This window comes from Heloderma suspectum, chromosome W (assembly GCF_057233095.1).
Source record: "Heloderma suspectum isolate Gila_16-S chromosome W, 16-S_ref, whole genome shotgun sequence".
Lineage (NCBI taxonomy): Eukaryota > Metazoa > Chordata > Lepidosauria > Squamata > Helodermatidae > Heloderma > Heloderma suspectum.
Window position 1 is genome coordinate 58,268,753 of NC_139475.1, and position 21,044 is coordinate 58,289,796.

At 49.4% G+C, this 21,044-nt stretch overlaps 1 protein-coding gene across 1 annotated transcript in view; it reads right to left on the reverse strand.

Annotated features, from left to right (window-relative positions):
• Positions 1 to 16,590, reverse strand: part of LOC146334058 (one cut domain family member 3-like) — a 99,535-nt gene extending 82,945 nt beyond the window's left edge. Inside the window, exon 1 of the mRNA XM_084825220.1 lies at positions 15,540 to 16,590. Within this exon, the coding sequence (XP_084681346.1) occupies positions 15,540 to 16,590 (1,051 nt within the window). The remainder of the gene's footprint in view (positions 1 to 15,539) is intronic.
• Between the last annotated feature and the right edge of the window lie 4,454 nt (positions 16,591 to 21,044).

The following is a 21,044-nucleotide window of genomic DNA, read 5'->3' on the forward strand; positions in this document are numbered from 1 at the left end:
TGATCTCTGCAAGTTCATGCCCTTTACTGCCTCCATTAATGTAAATTGAAGGGATGTAAGCGCCTACTTAACTCTTTGATAGAAAGGTTCGGGACTTTTAGCTTAACTTTGGTTCGATCTTCCCGTAGGTTTTTTTTTTTCTTTTCTCACTCAGACGTTAGTCCTATACCGGCTTGCCTGGGAGCGAGCGCCATCGAACTCAATGGGACTTACTTCTGCATAGACATGTAGAGGAGGGTGCTGTAAGTCTTCTGTACTTGATGGCAGTTAAGAGCGCAATTTTGCAGTTCTGCTCATGTTTGTAGGATATTTTCAGTTTAGTTTTATGGTTGATGTTTTTAATTATGTATAACTGACTTATTTGTATTATTTTGTGTACCGCCCTAGGCTCCCTTGAAAGGAAGGGCGGTATATAATATAAAACAAAAAAAATAATTATTACTCCAACTTAAGTGCCATTGATTTCAAGGGGGCTTACTTCCAAGTAATCGCGTTTAGAACTGCAACCTGCCCTTTTGTATTTTGTAGAGTGCTATGGACATCGATGATGCTTTATTATTATTATTATTATCGGTAGTGGTATCAACTGTAACACTACTACTTGAAGTAAATCAGTATTTGATGATGATGATTTTTTATAATGCTTCATTTTTGCTCCACCCCACTGCCCAGTCCTGGAACGAAGCAAGAATGCGAAGCAAGAATGGATAAAAGTGCCCCTGAGCAGGTGCAGAGGGCATTTACTCGCACGGCTGAATCACTTGCACAGAATTCCAACTCATCAGGGACAACGTAGAGGCTTTCAGTGCCCCTGTCCTTAGAAACTCAGCTTTCAAAATCTGAGACCCCCGTGCCCTCCCATGTATGTACAGGGATAATTTGATTCTCTCTCTCGCCATCCCCGTCTGTTCTGTTTGGGTTCTTCTCTATCTGTATGTACCGAGGTTTGGTTCCCTTCCCCCTCTCCGCCTTTTAAATTATTATTTATTTGGTAGAATCGGAAATAAAACACAGACGGCTCAATTAGAGTGAACAACGGGGGTACTTAAAGAGCCAATTGTGGCCAGTGTTTAAATCTTTATTTACCAGAACCTTGTAAAGGCTAGGGGACAATTTGCATGCTATTAACTGCTTTTCAATAGGGCATTGACTGGAACTAAAGGATGCCACTCGCCCTCCCTAATTAAACACCAACGGAATTACTCTCAGTACATATGAATACCGCTTCGCCCCCATAAATAATTCCCCTGGACCCGTGGTGAGGATCGGGGAGAAGCAGCCGCTCAGTCTCGCCCGGGCCGGGTCCTGAGAATAGGACACAACACAGGAGGGCCTGCTGGATCTGTGCAGGCGCTGCGGAGAAGGAGGCGGGAGAGGGAGAGAGAAGGCCAGTGTAAAGCAGGTGCGCGTGCGCCCAACTTTTTCTTCTTCCCTCCATCGGGATCTCTCTCTCTCTCTCTCTCTGTCCGTGTCCGTCTGTCTGTCTCCCTCCAATCTTTTTTTAAAAAGAAGCAGCTTATATTGCACGACTACAGTCTCGATTAGTCGAACGTGTTCTGCAACACACACACTCGACATAGTTAAGTAAAGCCCATTCAGATCAACGTGGATAAATAACATTAGGATGGACTGGAGGGCAGAGAGGCCAAGAGATTTCCCCTTCCTTTTCTCTTTCCTTTATTCCGCAGTCCCTTTTTCTTCCTTCCTTCTGTCCATCAGCAATCTCTTCTCCTTTCTTCCCTCCCTTTTCTTCTTTGTTTCCTTCCTTCCTTTGCGTCCCTCTCTTGTTCCTATTGATCTGTATATATTCTCTCTCTTTTTACTCTTTCTACTCAGCCACTGTTCTACGATCCTGTGTACGGTTACACGAAGGGAAGAACCTCTAGTTTCAGTGGGATATTAAATAAGATTGAAGCTTAGTTAATTAGATTTTGAATCAGCTTTGAAAGCTTTCTAAATAACATTTTCTTATAAAAACACACAATTCGCAAATAAACTATGCATTACTATAATGCTAATATAATATTAGTATATTAGTATAATAATGCTATTATATAATGCTATTATATAATGCTATTATATGTGCTATTATATATATATTACAAATTATACTAAACATAATGTCCATATATGCAAAAGAAAGCATGTGTTATTATAATATATAACATTTGTGAGCACATTGTCATAATGTATAATAACTTGTATGTTAGTATAATGTATAATGTTATTATACTTTAATAAGTAATTAATAAAAAAACTATTATGCTTGATGATAAACACGACCTGCAGCCAAACTCCAGCCCTTGTAAGTTCCACCAATTTCAACAGAAGAAGTCAGCAAGTGCTTCAATTCTGCCACCCCACTCCACAAAATGGATCATGGGACTTTAAAAGTACTGAGCTTTTTACTAGATGGTCAGTTTTCTAATGAACATGCTGATCATAGCAAACACCCTTTTCCAACACCACAACAGGCGACTCTACACATGGACATCACCAGATGGTCAATATCGAAATCAGATTGATTATGTCCTTTGCAGCCAAAGATGGAGAAGCTCCATACAGTCAGTCAAAACAAGACCTGGAGCTGACTGTGGCTCAGATCATGAGCTGCTTCTTGCAAAATTTCGGCTGAAACTGAAGTGCGTAGGAAACCATTCAACCTGAAAACCATTCAGGTCTGACCTAAATCATATCCCTTATGAATATACAGTGGAGGTGAGGAATAGATTTAAGGGATTAGACCTAATAGACAGAGTGCCTGAGGAACTACGGATGGAGGTCCGTAACATTGTTCAGGAGGCAGCAACTCAATCCATGCCAAAGAAAAAGAAATGCAAGAAAGCCAAGTGGCTGTCTGAGGAGGCTTTACAAGTAGCTGAGGAAAGAAGGGAAGTGAAAAGCAAGGGAGAAAGGGGAAGATATATCCAACTGAATGCAGAGTTCCAGAGAATAGCAAGGAGAGACAAGAAGGCCTTCTTAAATGAACAATGCAAAGAAATGGAGGAAAACAATAGAATGGGAAAGACTAGAGATCTTTTCAAGAAAATCGCCGATCTCAAGGGAACGTTTTGTGCAAAGACGGGCATGATCAAGGACAAAGAAGGCAGGGACCTAACAGAAGCAGATGAGATTAAGAAGAGGTGGCAAGAATACACAGAAGAACTATCCAGGAAAGATCTGAATGTCCCTGATAGCCATGATAGTGTGGTCACTGAACTTGAGTCGGACATCCTCGAGAGTGAAGTCAAGTGGGCCTTAGGAAGCATTACTAACAACAAAGCTAGCTGAGATGACAGTATTCCAGCCGAGCTATTTAAATTCCTAAAAGATGATGCTGTTGAAGTGCTGCACGCAATATGCCAACAAATTTGGAACACTGAGCAGTGGCCACAAGACTGGAAAAGGTCAGTTTACATTCCAATTCCAAAGAAGGGCAACGCCAAAGAGTGTTCAAGCTACCGTACAATTGCGCTCATTTCACATGCCAGCAAGGTGATGCTCCAAATCCTACAAGCTAGGCTTCAGCAGCATGCGAACCGAGAACTTCCGGAAGTACAAGCTGGGTTTCGAAGAGGCAGAGGAACTAGAGATCAAATCGCCAACATTCGCTGCATCATGGAGAAAGCAAGAGAATTCCAGAAAAATGTCTATTTCTGCTTCATTGACTACGCTAAAGCCTTTGATTGTGTGGATCACAACAAAGTGTGGCTAATTCTGAAAGAGATGGGGGTACCAGACCACCTTACCTGTCTCCTGAAAACCTGTACGAGGGTCAAGAAGCAACAGTAAGAACCGGACATGGAACAACCGATTGGTTCAAAATTGGGAAAGGAGTACGACAAGGCTGTGTACTGCCACCTTGCTTATTTAACTTATATGCAGAGTACATCATGAGAAATGCCAGGTTGGATGAATCACAGGTCGGAATTAAGATTGCCTGGAGAATTATCAACAACCTCCGATATGCAGACGATACCACCCTAATGGCAGAAAGCGAAGAGGATCTCAAGAGCCTCTTGTTGAGGGTGAAAGAGGAGAGTGCAAAAGCTGGTTTGAAACTCAACATTAAAAAAAGGAAGATCATGGCATCTGGCCCCATCACTTCCCGGCATATAGAAGGGGAAGAAATGGAAGCAGTGACAGATTTTATTTTCTTGGGCTCCAAGATCACCGCAGACGGTGACTGTAGCCATGAAATTAAAAGATGCTTGCTCCTTGGGAGGAAAGCTATGGCAAACCTAGACAGCATAGTAAGAAGCAGAGACATCACCTTGCCGACAAAGGTCCATCTAATCAAAGCTATGGTTTTCCCAGTAGTAATGTATGGCTAGAGCTGGACTATAAGGAAGGCTGAGCGCCAAAGAATCGATGCTTTCGAACTGTGGTGCTGGAGAAGACTCTTACAAGTCCCCTGGACTGCAAGGAGATCAAATCAGTCCATCCTAAAGGAAATCAACCCTGAGTGCTCATTGGAAGAACAGATCCTGAAGCTGAAGCTCAAATATTTTGGCCACCTAATGCGAAGAGAAAACTCTCTGGAAAAGACCCTGATGCTGGGAAAGACTGAAGGCAAAAGGAGAAGGGGACGGCAGAGGATGAGATGGCTGGATAGCATCTCCGATGCAATGAATATGGACTTGAGCACACTCTGGGAGAGAGCGGAGGACAGGAAGGCCTGGTGTGCTGTGGTTCATGGGGTCACGAAGAGTCGGACACGACTGAACAACAACAACAGTTTTCTAATACTGTGATCCCAGCCAGCCCCACACATCTTTTGGGAAAAGAGGGGGCACATTTTGAAACGAATTCACTGTTTTCTTAATACCCACTCCTGCACTACACACACACACACACACACACACACACACACATTTTCTTCCTGAGATAATCTGCTAGAATTCAGGTAAAACAGGTGAGTGAGGAGAAAGGGTGAGTTGTTATACAGTCATACAAGCAGTCATACAGGGAAATGACTGCATGTAAGGGAAGGGCAAATGTGTCCACTGTCACGTATGAAACACCAAGCACCATGTTGAATCTTGCAAATGTGGGATGCCTCTGTGTCCAGGACAGCGTCTATAAAATTGGCTGGGATTCTGCCAACTGGCTTCCACAGGCTGTGTGGACTGCGCCCAATTGTCATTAGGACTGTGGTATAAATGTCCTTTGGAAAACCCTGTGGACTTCAAACACCAGCGACTAGGTTTCCAGCCAAGCACTGGTGGTAGAAACTGGTTTGAAATCCGTTTGTGCAGAAATATCTGTTTCACACCAGTGGACTGGAAACTAGTTTGGTGGCTCCTGTTCTTGCCACATCAGTCAGTGGAGCTGACCTCCAGAGGAACGCCTGTTAGCCTTGCTTCTTACCACAATTTGCAGTCTGAATAGAAATATATAGTAGCCACCGACCAAGGAGGCTGCCTGTTGAATCTCTGCATGAATTCTTGTTCTGAGCTTCCAAATGCCTGAACTGGAACCAGGTAGTTCTGTTTTGCCTGTGGCACAGGTGTGATTAGATCCTTCAGTTACTCTCCCTGCCCCTCGCCCCCCGGAGAGCAGCAGAATGATGTACCCTCACAGGAGTTTGCCTCTTGCTGCTCTGCATGAGTCCCTGTTCTGCCATGGCATCCTTCAATCAGGTATCAGGCCCAGATGGGTGACTCCTGCAGAACAAATGGGTAGTCCTTATTACACATTTTACAAGTAAAATTTTCCAGTGGTGTCAAGGATGGAGCACGCCTTTCGTTTTAATTCTGATGAGAAAAAAACACAACCATCAGCCATACCATTACACACACACACACACACACACACACACACTCCCACAAATCTAGACACTGTTGTGGGCTCCAGGAAGTCTAGGGGTCTTCACACTAGGTATAAGAAGGTACTACTGGTGTGAGAGACAGAGAGACTCACATCCTTCTGTTGCTGGAAGGCAACTACTAAAACCATTTGGAACATAAGAAGCTGGTATTAAAGGTTCATCTAGTTTCTTCCAGGAATTCAGATCTAAGAGTCACCAATAATATTTTCTTAATATGGATGGAAAGAGAGAGAGAGAGAGAGAGAGAGAGAGAGAGAGAGAGAGAGTGAGTCAGTCTTGGGTCTTGTGCATGTGAAGAGGATGGCACTGAGAGATTTTGGCTCTCCGCTTAAGTATATAAGTGCACCCTTGCTGGATCACACCAAAGGCCCATCTACTCCACCAATCTCCTGCCAACAGGGCCCAACCAGATGGCTCTGGGAAGCCCATGAGGAGGGCAAGAGGGCAACTCCCACCAACTGAGGTCAGCTGTGGCGCATGGAGGTTCCATTTAGCAGTCAGTGGCTAATAGCTATTTGACAGGCTCCCACCTCCTTCCTGAATGTATTGAATCCTGCTTTAAAGCCACCTAAACTAGTACCCGCCACCACATCTGGTGGCAATGAATCCCACAAGCTGAATTATTCTCTCTGGGATCTGTGTGGGAGGGAGACAGAAAGAAGGAAAGGAAGGGGGTGGCTTTGCTGTGTGTGATGTGTGTATCTAAGAGATTTATGGAGAGAGAGAAATATGCTGTATTCCACTGCTACAGGGTTGGTCTGCACATGTCTTGTGCATGCTCATTGCTTGATGGCTAGCTGCATGAGCTGCCTGCAGTGCAATGCTTTTCAGTGGCCTGCTCACAAATCCCACTGCTAGCCATCCTGTGTAGAGGATCAAGCATAGTGCATGTTGTACACTGAAGACGCCTCCCCCCCCCACCTTAGGTCAAGCTATGGAGTGGGGGGAGAGGGGCAATGTGTCACTAATACCTTGTGCCACCACACCGCACACCACTCCACATGCACGCACGCACACACGCACCATGTCTTGGAGTGTGTAATAAATGTGTGCCCTGTGATATATTTATGCCCTACCTCAGTAGGCCTTATTTTATACCAATTGTACAGTGATGTACTCAGTGTTTTAAGTATATATCTTGGTATTTCAACTCTTGCTTATGCCATCATCACTAAGGCTTTTGTGTGGCATCCACATCCTTGTTTCAACATGTTAATTTATTCTCCCCCCCCCCATATTTCCAGTCAATTAGTGCAGAATTCAAATCCTCTTATATTTTTTAACCCATAAATGTGTATTTAAAAGAGTGAGGAAACATGCATTATTTACCTCTCTTTAACTACCGTAACTATGACTACGACAAGGTGGCTAAAGAAAGGATATTGAAATGTAATCGATCTGTTTTAAGGGTTTTTTTTTTTTAGGATGGATAGATAGATGGAGACAATTACAGTTAGACCAAGGCTGCAATCCTACAAACACTGACGTGGAAGCACATCCCATTGAATGCAAAGGGGCTTCCTTCTGAGAGTGGTTGGATCTCATGCTCATGAAATACACACACACGTGTATGTGTGTGTGTGTGTGTGTGTGTATATATATATATTTCATGAGCATGAGATCCAACCACTCTCGGAAGGAAGCCCCTTTGCATTCAATGGGATGTGCTTCCACGTCAGTGTTTGTGACTAAAATGCTATCTGGCTAAAATGTACACAGACTACTGCAAATGTACTATGACAATAATGATGATGTATCCATTGCTCTTCTAAAGGGAAAAAATCAAGGCAAGTCATACACACACACACATATATGTGTGTGTGTATGCATGCATGCATGCATATATACTGTGTATGTGTGTGTATATATGTATATATATGACTTGCCTTGATTTTTTCCCTTTAGAAGGGCAATGGATACATCATCATTATTGTCATAGTACATTTGCAGTAGTCTGTATACATTTTAGCCAGATAGCATTTTAGCACAACCATTTTATATTTGTATATATGGTTAGCAGACGCTGTTATGCATGTTTTTGCTCAGGGTTTAGATGGCTTTGATAACTATGGGTTATTAAATCTTCTACATAATTACCTAGAAGTAAATCCCATTAAATTTAATGTGGCTTACATCTGAGCAGGCATATATAGGACTGAACTTCAGCTCTGCTTTTCTGTTTTATATTTTAATACAGATTATTGTACTTTTAATTGATTGTTGTCATTGTAAGCTAGTCTGATAACCCTTCGAGGTTGAACAACTATATGCAATAAATGCAACAATTATAGTAATTGTAATGTTGGATCCAGATAATAACAACAACAACAACAACAATAATAATAATGGATGGACCCAGTCATACTTAGAGAAGATCCATTGACAAATTAGTTTTGAGTAATTTAAGTTTCATTGAGTTCAGGTGGTCTATTCTAAGTATAGCTACATCTAGATCCAACCCATTGACTTTAGACTGCTGTTAATGTACTAATTTTCCAGAGGGTAACCCTGTTACATCTATTGCAGCAAAACCAACAAGGACTATTGTGGCACCTTAAAAACTCTGAGGAAATGGAGTGGGCTATAGTCCATGAAAGCTTATGCCAAAATAAATGTGTTAGTCTTTCAGGTGCCACAAGCCTCCTTGTTTTTTTTGTTATTCTGTTCTTAACAGCAGGAGCAGCTGACCATCATCCTGCCCCGAGAGCCTTAGTTAGAGAGGGGCGGAGACAAGGATAACTAAAGATGAAAGGGGGTGGGAGAGAATCTGATTTATAATGAAGTCATATGGTTGTCTTGTCTGCACGCCTCTATCTATATTGGCTCTAATGGGGCTGGGAAAAATCGATGTATACACCTTGATATAGCCACAGGGGACCCGAGAAGAGGGCTAGGGGGAGAGCGACAAAGGCGCAGGGAGAAGAGAGAGTGGGGCGGGCGTCATGATGACAATCAGCCGGCGAGGGGCGTTATCGGGACTGGGAGAGGGAAAAAAAGATGGGGGATGAGAGAGGGAGAAACTAAAATTCTCCTCCTAAGTCCTTTCAGGGCCAACACAGACAGAACCTTGAATGGGTGTAAGTGGCCATGTCTTCTGTTCATTTTTACTCTAGAGTAGGCCACACACATTTGAAGTGGTGTCCGGACTGCTCCCCCGAAGTGGGCACACTGCTGCTACTCATGTCCCCTCCCTCCCAGTGCCAGCACCGATGGCAGGATGAATGCCATCTCTGTTGCTTTATTATGGATACGCGAGCCTGCAACACCCAGCCCGCTCACAGATGACAGGGCCTCGTCCCTCGAATAAATCTCATGCGGCCTGCACGCGTGGTTTTGAAAACATTCGGGGACGGGGGGAAATCCACTGCACCACGTTCCTGCAGAGTATTCACGAATGCTGTTGTTCAGACGTTATTACTACTAGGAAACTGTTAAGCGCTTGATCCTGTATAGTATTTTGAGCCCTTCAACCATTTTTATTTTTCTATTTTGTATTGCCTTCATATTGGCTAGTATTTTGGCTACATCCCAGATGTAAGTGTTTGATGCCTTTTAGTCTTGATAAGAAGTTCAGAAAATGTGGAGAAAACGCGTTTCTCCTTCCGTCATCGGAAGAGAACTGGAAACCGATCGATGATAATTGATTCAGCAGCTAGGACAGTGCAGTCCCATACATGTCTACTCAGAAGTAAGTCCCATTGATTTCAGTGGGGGTTACTCCGAGGGAAGTGCCTATTAGAGTGCAGCCTAAATGACGTTCTTTGCATAATGAATCGTTAAAAGGTGGAACTCCCTGGGACAAGACGTGACACTAGCTTAGAAAGCTGGAGAAAAGGACGGAGGCAAAGCCACGGAGGAGAGGGAGGTTCATCGAGGGCTAAGGGTGGTGCCTCCTTGCTCAAAAGGCAGCCTAACTCTGAATCACAGATTTTGGGGACAAAGAACAGGATTATGCTTTCCTGCCCTACTTGTGGGCTTTGGAGGGGCGTCTGTTGGCAACCAGTGAAGGCTAGTGGCTCGGATATCAGTGGGGCCGTGAATCCGCTCCCGGTTTCAGTCATAACCAGTGAGAACTGTAAAGGAGCTATCTGCCCCACTGACATCGGAGCCACCAGCCTCCACTGTTGGGAACACTGGACTGTGTGTATGAACAAACTCGGGTGTGTTGAATTTCCCCTGATCTCATGAGATGTGTTACTCTCCTGCGTTCACTTTGATAGGTCACAAGAATGCCACACATTCCTGATCAGAACGTGTGTATGGGAGACAGGGCTTCTCACACACACGCAGACAGAGCCCTCTCCTAATTCAGATGAACCCTCCACCCTTCTCAGGAAACCGATTTCAGACGGGTTCCTTCGCCAGCAGAGACAGCCTCCGTTTACTCAGCTTGCCTCTGCTTCCCTATGCAGCACATTGCCTTGGTTATAGATAATTGATCCCTGCCGCCATTGGTAAAATGAAGGAGCTACACTATCAGGGGCATTGCTAGTTTCTTAAAAGATCTGGGGCACAGGCCCATAATACAAATTTGCATATATACACGCCAGCGCGCACACACACACACTAGTCTAAGCGCATCTCAAATATATATACAATATGTGTGTGTGTGTGTGTGTCTGTGGTGTGCTAGCATGTATGTATAGATTGTATACATACATACATAAGAAGTGTGCATTGACCCCCCCCCACCCCCTTCAACTCAGACCCCAATTCAGCATTTTGGAAAACATTCCGCTTCTGCTCGGGCCAATTTGTAGTCAGACCACTTCAGCTCAGCACCAACCCTGAGTCCAGGTTTGGAAAAATGAGTCTTTATGCTTCCTGTTGACTACCATGGGCAATTAGAAAAACACGGTACCTTTTTTCTCTTTGTCAGAACTGGATGATAATTTCAGGCATGGTAGCCCCCTAGAAGGGGATTACACCTGCCCAATGTCAGAAAAATAGGTGCAGGGTTTATATTTTGATTTTCTTTTGAAGGGAACTGCCAATAATGTTTTTATTACTTGGAAGAATTGGATAAAAATTTCAGGATTCAATACTCCATCAGAGGAGGTCATGTCTGCCAAATTTCAGAATGATAGCCACAAGGGTTTTTGTGTAAGTGTGGCCTTGACATTTTGAGGTCTCCAAAAGAGGACATACTTACCTCCCTATGTTCCTTGTAGACCATTGTACTGAAAATTACAGACAGCCTACAGTTGTCCCTAAGTAAGAAACCAGCAAAGTTTCAGAAGGCTATGTGCAGCAGTTCATGTGGAAGGGGAGTTCTCCAATTTGGGGGAGGGAGTGATTTGCTTTGCTTTCCCTTCACCCCTTCCCCAATAGTTTTTGGGTAAATTTGTATGAAAATGCACAGGTCATTAGAGGTGTCCCCCAGGCAAGAAATCTGCAAAGTTTCTGAAGGATATACATGCATTCTAATTTAGAATTACTAGAATGTATTTACATTTCACCAATGTTAGCAGCAGGAGAACATGGGTGGGAAAGTGCTATTGCACTCATGTCCTGCTTGTGGGTTTCCCGTGGGCATCTGGTTGGCCACTGTGTGAACAGAATGCTGGACTAGATGGACCTTGGTCTGATGCAGCATGGCTCTTCTTATGTTCTTAAAGACAGAGTGCCTCTGAGCATATGCAAAATGCTTTTCTTTCACCACTGAGCACTTACATTCTCCCCCTACCAATTCTATTCCCCTCCATGCAACCATCCCTCCTCATCTTCCCATCCTCCAGCAACTCTTCATAAAAACAGATGTCTCATTTTGTGCAACTCTCCTCTACCTCCTCCTTGTTACGCACAAGCTCTCATTCTCCCCATAACTTCATTTGTGCCAAGACTTCACCAGGATCCAGCCGATGGGTCTGTTTTCAAAACTAGGGCTAAGTTATGGAGAAACTCTGCATGTGTACTAAGTGCATTTCCCTCACCACTGGAGCTAGAGTTCATGCAAAACACACGCGTGTGCGACAAAACATGCACAGGACTGAGCTGAAAGGGTAGTCAGTTCAGTAGCCGGAACTGGGTAGGCACTGTGGTAAGCCTGCAGTACCATGCTCACAACTCAGGACTTATTTCTGAGTGAACATGCAGAACATCAGGTTGCAACCCTCCCTGCAGATGTAACTCGTGTTGGAATCCTATGCACGCTTTCCTGAGGGTAAGCCTCATTATAAACGTGATGGGGCTTCTGAGTAGGCATACATAGGAGTGCATAAATGAGCAGTATTTATCTCCCCTCCACTTAAAAAACAAACCCCAAACTCCTCTTGTTATTAAAGCGTTCTGTTCAGAGGAACACAGGAAGCTGCCTTGTACCGAGTCAGGCCCTGGGTCCATCTAGCCCGGTATTGTGGACTCTGACTGGCAGCAGCGGCTCTCCAGGGTTTCAGGCAGGATGCTTCCCTAGCCCTGCCTGGAGCTGCGGGGGGTTGAACCTGGGGCCTTCTGCATGCCAAGCGTGTGCTCTGCCGCTGAGCTACAGCCCTTCCATTGCTGGATAATGGCGACTGACAAACAAAACTGCCCCAGATGTGTTTCTCTGCAACCATGTGAACCCACTCTTCTCAAAGGCTTGAGTGAGGCGGAGGAGACAAACCAACCCTCTTGGCTGTTTGCATGAAGTCAAGTACAGTTCAGAGCCTCTCTTGCCCACCAAAGAGAATTCGCTTTCAGAATTCCCCAAGATAGGCTCTGGGTGGAATAAAGAAGGGAAAGAAAGAACAGGATAGGGGAGGAAGAAGAAAAGAAGAATGGTGATTGGAAATGCAGTGGGGGGGGGAGGTAGAGAGCGTTCCCTAAGCCAAGTGGCTCCTTTCAGAGAGGTGGTACTTCAGAGGAATTTAGGAGGCTGTGCAGGGTTTGCAAGGATTGCACGTACTTAAATGAACTTTATGAGGTGAGGTGGCTGAGGCCTTGTCTAGCTTTTTAACACTGTGGAACCCATTTAAAAGCCCCAGCAGTTTCTCGATCATGACGCCACATAGTCCTAACCCTCCCTTTGGGATTATTTGAGTCCTACAGCTATTAGCAGAAATTAAAGTGGAGGGGGAGAAAGAAGTTCATGGAGGCTGACTGGATCCTTTGCTGTACTGAAGCGACTAAACCTCTGCAGAATCCAAAGGTTCCACCTTGGGGCAGTAAAATCAGGTGCTGTGTGAAATACCAGTATTTCACATGGGGCTCTTTCTTCCCTTCCTTCTCCCTCTTCAAAATGTCACTGCAAGCAAGCTCCCAACATTGGGCATGTAAGAGCAGAAAAGAAGGGGGAGAGAGGTTTTTTGAACCTAACCCCCCCAAAAAAAACCCACCTACAGCAGAGATTAGGGATAGTGACCACCTAATGGTCTCCTTAAACACCTTCTGATTAGGATCTCTAATCCCCTGTGTGGTTTGACAGTTTTTACTTTTTGTTTTAGTCTTTGAGGAAAGGAAACTTTATGCATGGCTAGCACAAAAGCCACTGGACCTAACTGTCTGAAATTTGGCAGGTTCAGTCAGCTCCATAGGGGCTGCCAGGTCCCCATATTCCATGCACTTATGTGGAACAACAACAACAACAAAAATAGCTCTTTGCTTTGACCAATTTTCTTGAAAATAGCACATTTTACCTGTGACTAGCACAAACGCCACTGGACCTAACTGCCTGAAATTGGGCAAGTGCTATCAGCTTCATGGGGCCTACCAGGTCTCCAAATTTCATGTAGTTATACAAACTAAAAAAGTTATGTCCGTTTCTGTTTTCCAATGCAAGTCAATGGGAAAATGTAAAAAAAAAAATGGCAATTAGATCAGCTCAAAAGATCCAGGGCCCAGCTCAAAAAAGTTCCGGGGCCCGTGCCCAGGTGGGGGCTCTCCTAATGACGCCCCCGCTATCGATCCGCCTGGGAGGGGGCGGGGAGGGGAGAGGTTAGGGAGATCAGCTGTTTTTGACCTATTCAGCAACATCCGCGCCTAGGGAAGGGCGGCAGCCTGAGGAGCAGGGGGGGGGGGGCAACCCAAGTGCTTCGAGGTTTCCTCTTCTTTGCAGGGGGAGGGCCATAAGGAAACAGGGACTGATGGAAGAAGGAAAGGGGGGGAATCGATCGCCAGGAGATTCAGGAGCGACAAAAGAGCGTCTGTCCTTCTTGACCCAGCGCAGCAATGCAACTTGCGGGAGTCGCAGCCCCAATAAGACGTACGGGGGGGGGGGGGGGGTCCACTGGCTCAGCGGGCAAGAGAGCTCTATCCCTGGCGGATCGCCACGGATAACCCGACGGAGTTCTCATGTGCGGTGGCAGGCTATCTGTGAACGGAAGACCACCACAACAGACGAACCTGGAAGCATTCCTGCCCGGCCTCTGGGCTGCCTAGAAGTTGGAAACAGGCTGCTGGACTAGGTGGGTTTCTGGATTGCCACCGGAGCCTCCTCTGATCTGTCTCTCTCCCCGCCGGTGGTGCTTGAAGCCAAAACAATGTGGTGTCCCCCGTACACACACACACACACACACACACACACGCACACGCACACACACACACCTGCAATGGTCCAGATGCGCAGGAGATGACGCAAGCGCAGCTGCGGGGCTGGTTTCCCACCGTTGGAAGGAAGTGAAGTGATGCACATGGGATGGGAATGCAAAGAGCCAAAGATCAAGAAGTCCAGAACCGGACATTATACTGCTGCACTACTCTTCTTTCGAAGCCCCCCCCCCCCCCCCGGCAAAAATGCCTCCGGAAAACAAGAGCAGAAGCATACAGCTAGTCCCCAAACTGGCTTTGTTGTTTTGGGAGTGTGTGTGTGGGGGTTGTGCGAAGTGGTCGTTCGAATACACACACAACTTTTCCTTCGGTGACAAGGATCAATCAACCAGTCGGTTGAGTATGTCATCGGTGCACGCACCCCTCCCTCCCTCCCTCCCTCAATTAACACGTTTTAGAAGGAGACAGATATACCGAGATGCTCCGGGTTGGCTAGGCTGGGGCTTTGCTGGTGGTTGTATTAATTCATAGGTCGAATTAGGGGATACCTCTGTTTAAGAGAGGCATGGTAAACTTTTGGCTGGCACCAATACACAGATGTACTGTTTATCAGCCTAGATAGACAGGTAAATAGAAGAATAAATATACAGATGGCTGAAGAGAGAGAAGGAGAAGGAGCGATGAACCTCCTCCTACTATATTCTTTCTCTCTTTCTCTGCATTGGATCCAGATTTAGTCATATTAAGAGCAGACCTATTGAAATTAATGGGACTTCTGTCAGAAATTCCATTGATTACAATGTGTCTTCACACACACACAGTAAGCAAGTCCATTCAACCCCTGCTACCCTTCTTTCTTCCTCTGTGGATTTTACACTGTAAGCTCCTTGCTCCCAGGGTCGTGTGTGTGTGTGTGTGTGTACGCGCGCACGCGCGCGTGCGTTTTAAGAGTCAGAGAGAGACGGGAGTTCTAAAGCACATCCATAGATGGATGAAGGCGTAAGTCGTCTCTCCGCGTCCTTTCTTTTCTCGGGCTCCTGTTTCCTCTCCACCCGCCCCCTTCCCAAGGTTGCTCTGGACGCCTCCCTCCGACCCGATCCCATCCGCGGGAGCGCCTGCACTCGCGGTTCGGCCGTCCGAGGAGAGGATCCGGGGCGCGGGTGCAACCCCACCCCCGCGCCTTCGGACGCTTCCGCAAGGCGGCCGGCGCCCCCGCTCCCGCCGGCGCCCCCCCCCCCGCACCTACCGGCGAGCCGGAGGGCGGACATGCGCTGGAACTCGGGCTCTTGCAGCCACTTCCACATCCTGCGGAAGGTCTCGCGGCCGGACTTGAGCTTACTCCAGGGCTTGGGGTTGCGCAGCAGGTCGGAGAGGGTTCCCTGTGAGCGGCACAAGATCCGCTGGGCGAAGATGGCCTGCGGGATGCTGTAGCGCTTCAGCTCGGCCGTGATGCGCTGCGCCACCTCCTTGGTGTTGATCTCCTCCGCCTGGCCCTGCGCGCCGGACGCGCCCGCGGGCCGCTCGCGCTCGCCCAGCAGCGCGCCGTTGGCCTGGCCGGCCGGGTGGCCGTGCGGGGGCAGCCCGCTGAGGGCCGGCATCAGGCCGGCGGCGCCCAAGCCCCGGCCCAGGTGCTCCTCGCCGCCGCCGCCGCCGCGGGCCAGCAGGTGCGGCTCGAAGCCGTTGGGCGAGAGCAGCTTGTCTCCGGCCAGGTGGCCGCCGGGCCCGTAGGGCGCCAGAGGCTGCTGGCCGTTGTGCAGCGCGCCCAGCCCGCTGGCGAGCGGCGACAGCGGCTGCCCCATGGCCGGCATGTCCTTGGGGTAGTGGCCGTAGAGGGAGCCCATGGAGGCGGCCAGGCTGCGCTCCTCGCGCACCAGGCTGAAGCCGCCGCCCACGTTGCCGGAGAGGCGCTGGTGCGGCGCGTGGTGGTGGTGGTGGTGCGCGTGGTGGTGCGGCGCGTGGTGGTGGTGGTGGTGCGGCGGGTGGAACTTCTCCGACACGGTGGAGATGGGCGGCAGGTGCTGCAGCGGCGTCAGCGTGGTGTAGGTGCTCATGGCCGACGGCGACTCGCACGCCATGCTCATGGCCGGGTGCAGCGGCGCGCCCAGGCTGTGCTCCGGCCGGTAGTCGCCCGCGCCGTCCAGGAGGGAAGCCATGCTCGACACCATGGCCGGCCGCCCGTGCGACGAGACCAGGTTGCGCGGCGGCGGCGGCGGCGGCTGCCGGGCGTGCGCCCCGCCGGGGCTCAGCAGCTCCCCGGCCTGGTGCAGGCTGCCCAGCCCGTCGAGGCTCAGCTCCATGGCGCGCCGCTCGCCCCGGCCGGCCGGCCGGCCGATCTCCCCCTCCCGCTGCTACTGGATCTCCGCCTCTCCCCTCCGCCTCCTCCGCCGCCGCCTCCGCCGCCGCCGCCTTCCCCGCCGCCTTAATCCAGCTCGCCAGCCATCTCAGGAGATCGCCATCCGGATCTCCGGGCGCACGCAGCAGCCGCGGGACGCGCGGGCCACCGCGCCGCCTGCCCTCCTCCTCCGGCAGCAGCTGCTGCTGCTGCTGCCCAAGGCTGCGGGGATGGGAGCTCGCGGGGCTCGGCGCCGGCTGCTCCCTCTCGCTGGCGCTCTCCTCCCCTCCGACGTTCACCGTGGCTGTGAATCACGGTTTGGCCTCGCAGCATGCCCACCCGCCTTGACGTCACGACTCCCAGCTCGGGGCTGTCCTCCTCCCCCGTTCCCGCCCCATCCACCCGCGCGCCAGCTGGAGAGCAGCGAGCGCCCACCCGCCGGCCGCGTTGGAGCGGCGAGGCTGGCGTGCGGGGTCGTCGGCCGGGACACCCCTCCTCCGCGCCGAGGGGAAGGCCGGAGGGAGCGCTGGAGACCGGGGCAGGCAGGCGGGGAGGCAGGCAGGCAGGCAGGCGGGGAGGCAGGCAGGCAGGCGAGCCGGCGGCGGCGGCGGCAGGGGGTAAGAGGAAACAGCGATATAAAATCAATTGCGGCTGGAGGTTGAGCGAGGCATAGGCTACACTCGACGGGGGTGGGGTGGGGTGGGGTGGGGTGGAGATGCCAGGGCTGGGATCCGGGGGAGGGGAGGGAGGCGAGAAAGGAAGAGGCTAGAGGAGAAGGTCGGGGGGAAGAGCAAAGATGATCAGAGGAAAAGAAAGGGAGCGAAGAAGGAGGGAGGAAGGGGAAGACAAAGGAAAGAAAAAGACGGACGGACAGAAAAACAGACTGCAAGGGAAAGGAAGGAAGGCAAGGCAAGGAAAAGACGAGGAGAGGAAGGAGCCGGAGGCCCAGGGAAGGCCGGAGGGCTGTGTCGAGGCTGTGTCTCTTGGGACAGGTGGCCCGAGCCCGGCGGACGGCGCCCGCGCCTCCCCCTCGCCGGGACTGCATCGGCAAGCCGTGCGTCAGGCACTCCATCGCGCCTGATCTCTCCGTCCATCTATCACGGGCGTTTCTGCTTCATTGGTCTATCCATCCAGGCAAGGGAGAGGCCGGGAGTGCGCGTGGATGGCCGCGCGGGAGGAGGAGGGCAGCCTGTCTCCCCCCACCACCACCACGACCCCCGCCGCCCCGTTGTGCGCCTGCCTTTCTGGGGATCGTAGCCCCCCGCCCGGTCCCAAGCTGACCTGGCTCCTCCGCCTTTGGGGCTAGCCAGGGGGCGCAGGCAGAGGGGGCTCCGGCTCCGCCATAGCATGCCTCCCCCCAGCCCCCCCCTACCCTTATCGATCGCCCAGCTCAGAGGGAACGGAGGAGAGGAGGGAAACCTTTGGCTCTGGAGTCTGGTCTGCAGATGCTCTGTGGGAAGCGGGGAGGGGAGGGCTGAATGGGAGCTCCCCCCCCCCCGTAGGTCCCTACAAAAGTCTATGTCACGGTGGCTTCCAGGTCCTTTGGACTACAGCTCCCATGAGCTCCAGCCAGAATGGCCAATGGTCAGGAATCCGGGTAGTCCAAAACATCCAGAGGGCACCAAGTTGAGGACTGGTGTATGGGGGTCCTGGGAGACAGTCCAGAAACGGATGGGGCTGCATTTCTGCCTACCACTTAATATTCTAGCGTGTACAGAGGCAACCAAGGTCGGGGGCGGGGGCGGGGGCAGGGGGGCATAGCCATACTTTGAAACAAAAGTAAACTGCATCAAGCCAGATTTAGGAATTTGTCACCATGCCCCATCCGTCCTCCACTGATTTCAGTTTTTAAGCAAAAATGACCATTGCAGTTGTACTCTAGAAGAGTGGGTTCCAGTTTTGTTTCCCCCACAGGTGGACTTCTAAGACAGTTTGGAAAATCTTGTCTGAGCCGAATTTCTGGGCAGGTGTAAGAAAGCAGCACTGTGTAAACGGGGCTTGGCCAAACTCCCCCCTCTCACAATCCAGAAAGAAGGAAGGGGTTTTTCTCTACTCCCACCTCCTTGGCGGGGCCTCACCATAAATATTCCAGTCTCCTCTCTGAATGTTCAGCATTTGTTTAAAACAACAAGGGTCTAGTCCCTTTTACTTGTGAAGATATAAGAAAAGTGATGCAGGCAGGATACCGTCCAACATCTCACTAAGAAATAATAAACATAAATCACATACGTATAAGGCTCTGCATTTCTGTTCCGGCTATTCTGCACCGATTCCCCACATATCAACATACTTTGGCCTCCTCACCACAAAATGTCTGTCTATCTGCTGGTATTTATTATTTAATTTATACCCTTCTTCCCCTCCAAGTGTCTCCAACCCACCCACCCCATTTTATCCACACAACAACCATGTAAGGTAGATTAGGCTGAGAGTAATGGAAACTGGTGGCTCTGATTTTGGCAGGGATGTGAATCCATTCTGGGTTTCAGTCAGAACCAGCCAGAACTCTAAAGGAGCTATCCAAGGTGCTGAACATATTTTGGGGGTAGGTATCAGCACCACAGAGAGCTCCTTTAGCATTCTGGCTGGTTCCCGCTGAAACCCAGAATGGACATATAACTCTGCCAAAATCGGAGCCACCAGCCAGTTTATGACTGGCCCACAGTCACTCAGCAATCTTCATGGAGAAACGGGGATTTGAATTTGGGTCTCCCCAATCCTAGTCTGACACCTTAACACAGCCTTCCCCAACCTGGTGCCCCCCCCCCCCGATGCATTGGGCTACAACTCCCATCATCCCACCCACCTGTCCATGGTTGAGGAATACTGCTCTAACCATGACACTGGCTCACTTCAACTAAACCTTGTTCATTTCTATATCAGGGATGGGCTGTGGAAGAAGTTAATAATAAAGAAGAAGCAGCCTCTGAGCATGAGCAGAGTGCTCTCCATTGAGTGACCACAATCATCACTCTAAGGCAGACTCCCTGGGAGAAAGAGTTTAGCTTCTGGAGTGGGTCCTGCCAGCAAACTCCTGAAATGGGTCACGGCTGAAACGCTACTAGGCCCAGTGATTTGACTTCAATGCTCTGCACAGATAGATTCAAGTTTATGTGTATCAAAATTAATGTATTTATTGATTACATTTCTATACCACCCAATAGCCAAAAAAATCTGGGTGGTTCAAAGAAATTAAAATTACAACATGATAAACAATTAAACATACATAATATAAAACCTTTAAAAGTGTTAAACAGAATAAAAGCAAAGTAAAACGGAAACTGCCTTGGTCGCCCTGTGGGATGACCTCTGCCGGGAGAGGGACAGGGGGAGTGCGACCCTGTTGATTCTCCTGGACCTCTCAGCGGCTTTCGATACCAGCGACCATGGTATCCTTCTGGATAGGTTGTCTGGGTTGGGAGTTGGAGGCACTGCACTGCAGTGGTTCCGCTCCTCCTTGGATGGCTGATTCCAGAAGGTGGTGCTGGGGGATTATTGCTCTGTGCCATGGCAATTGTGCCATGGGGTTCCACAGGGCTCTGTTTTATCCCCCGTGCTGTTTAACATCTACATGAAACCGCTGGGGGAGGTTATCCGGAGGTGTGGGCTGAGGTGCCGTCAAGATGCGGATGACCCCCAGCTCTACCTCTCTTTCTCATCAAAGCCAGGTGAGGCAGTGGCTGTTCTGAACCAGTGCCTGGGCACGGTAATGGACTGGATGAGGGCTAATAAACTGAAACTCAATCCAGACAAGACGGAGGTACTGTTAGTGGGTGGTTCGTCTGCCCGGCTAGGTGATATTCAACCTGTTCTGGAGGGGGTTGCACTCCCCCTAAAGGATCAGGTTCATAGTTTGGGGGTGCTCTTGGATCCAGAACTGTCACTTGAGGCACAGGTGAACTCAGTGGCACGGAGCACTTTTTATCAGCTTAGGCTGGTATACCAACTACGCCCTTATCTGGACAGAGATAGCCTAGCTCCAGCTATCCACGCTCTGATAACTTCTCGTCTGGATTACTGCAATACGTTATACGTGGGGCTGCCTTTGAAAACGGTCCGGAAACTTCAGCTGGTCCAAAATAGGGCAGCAAGATTGTTAACAGGGACTGGCCTGCGAGCTCATATTACGCCAGTACTTTTCCAGCTGCACTGGCTGCCAGTCCATTTCCGGGCCCGATTCAAAGTGCTGGTGTTAACATTCAAAGCCCTTAACGGCTTGGGGCCAGGTTACCTGAAGGATGGCCTCCTCCCATATGTGCCTGCCCGGACCTTAAGATCATCATCAGCGGCCCTTCTCCGTGAGCCCCTGCCAAAGGAAGTGAGGCGGGTGGCTACTAGGAGGAGGGCTTTTTCTGTTGTGGCACCCCGGCTCTGGAATGAGCTCCCTAGTGAGGTTCGCCTGGCGCCTACATTGTACTC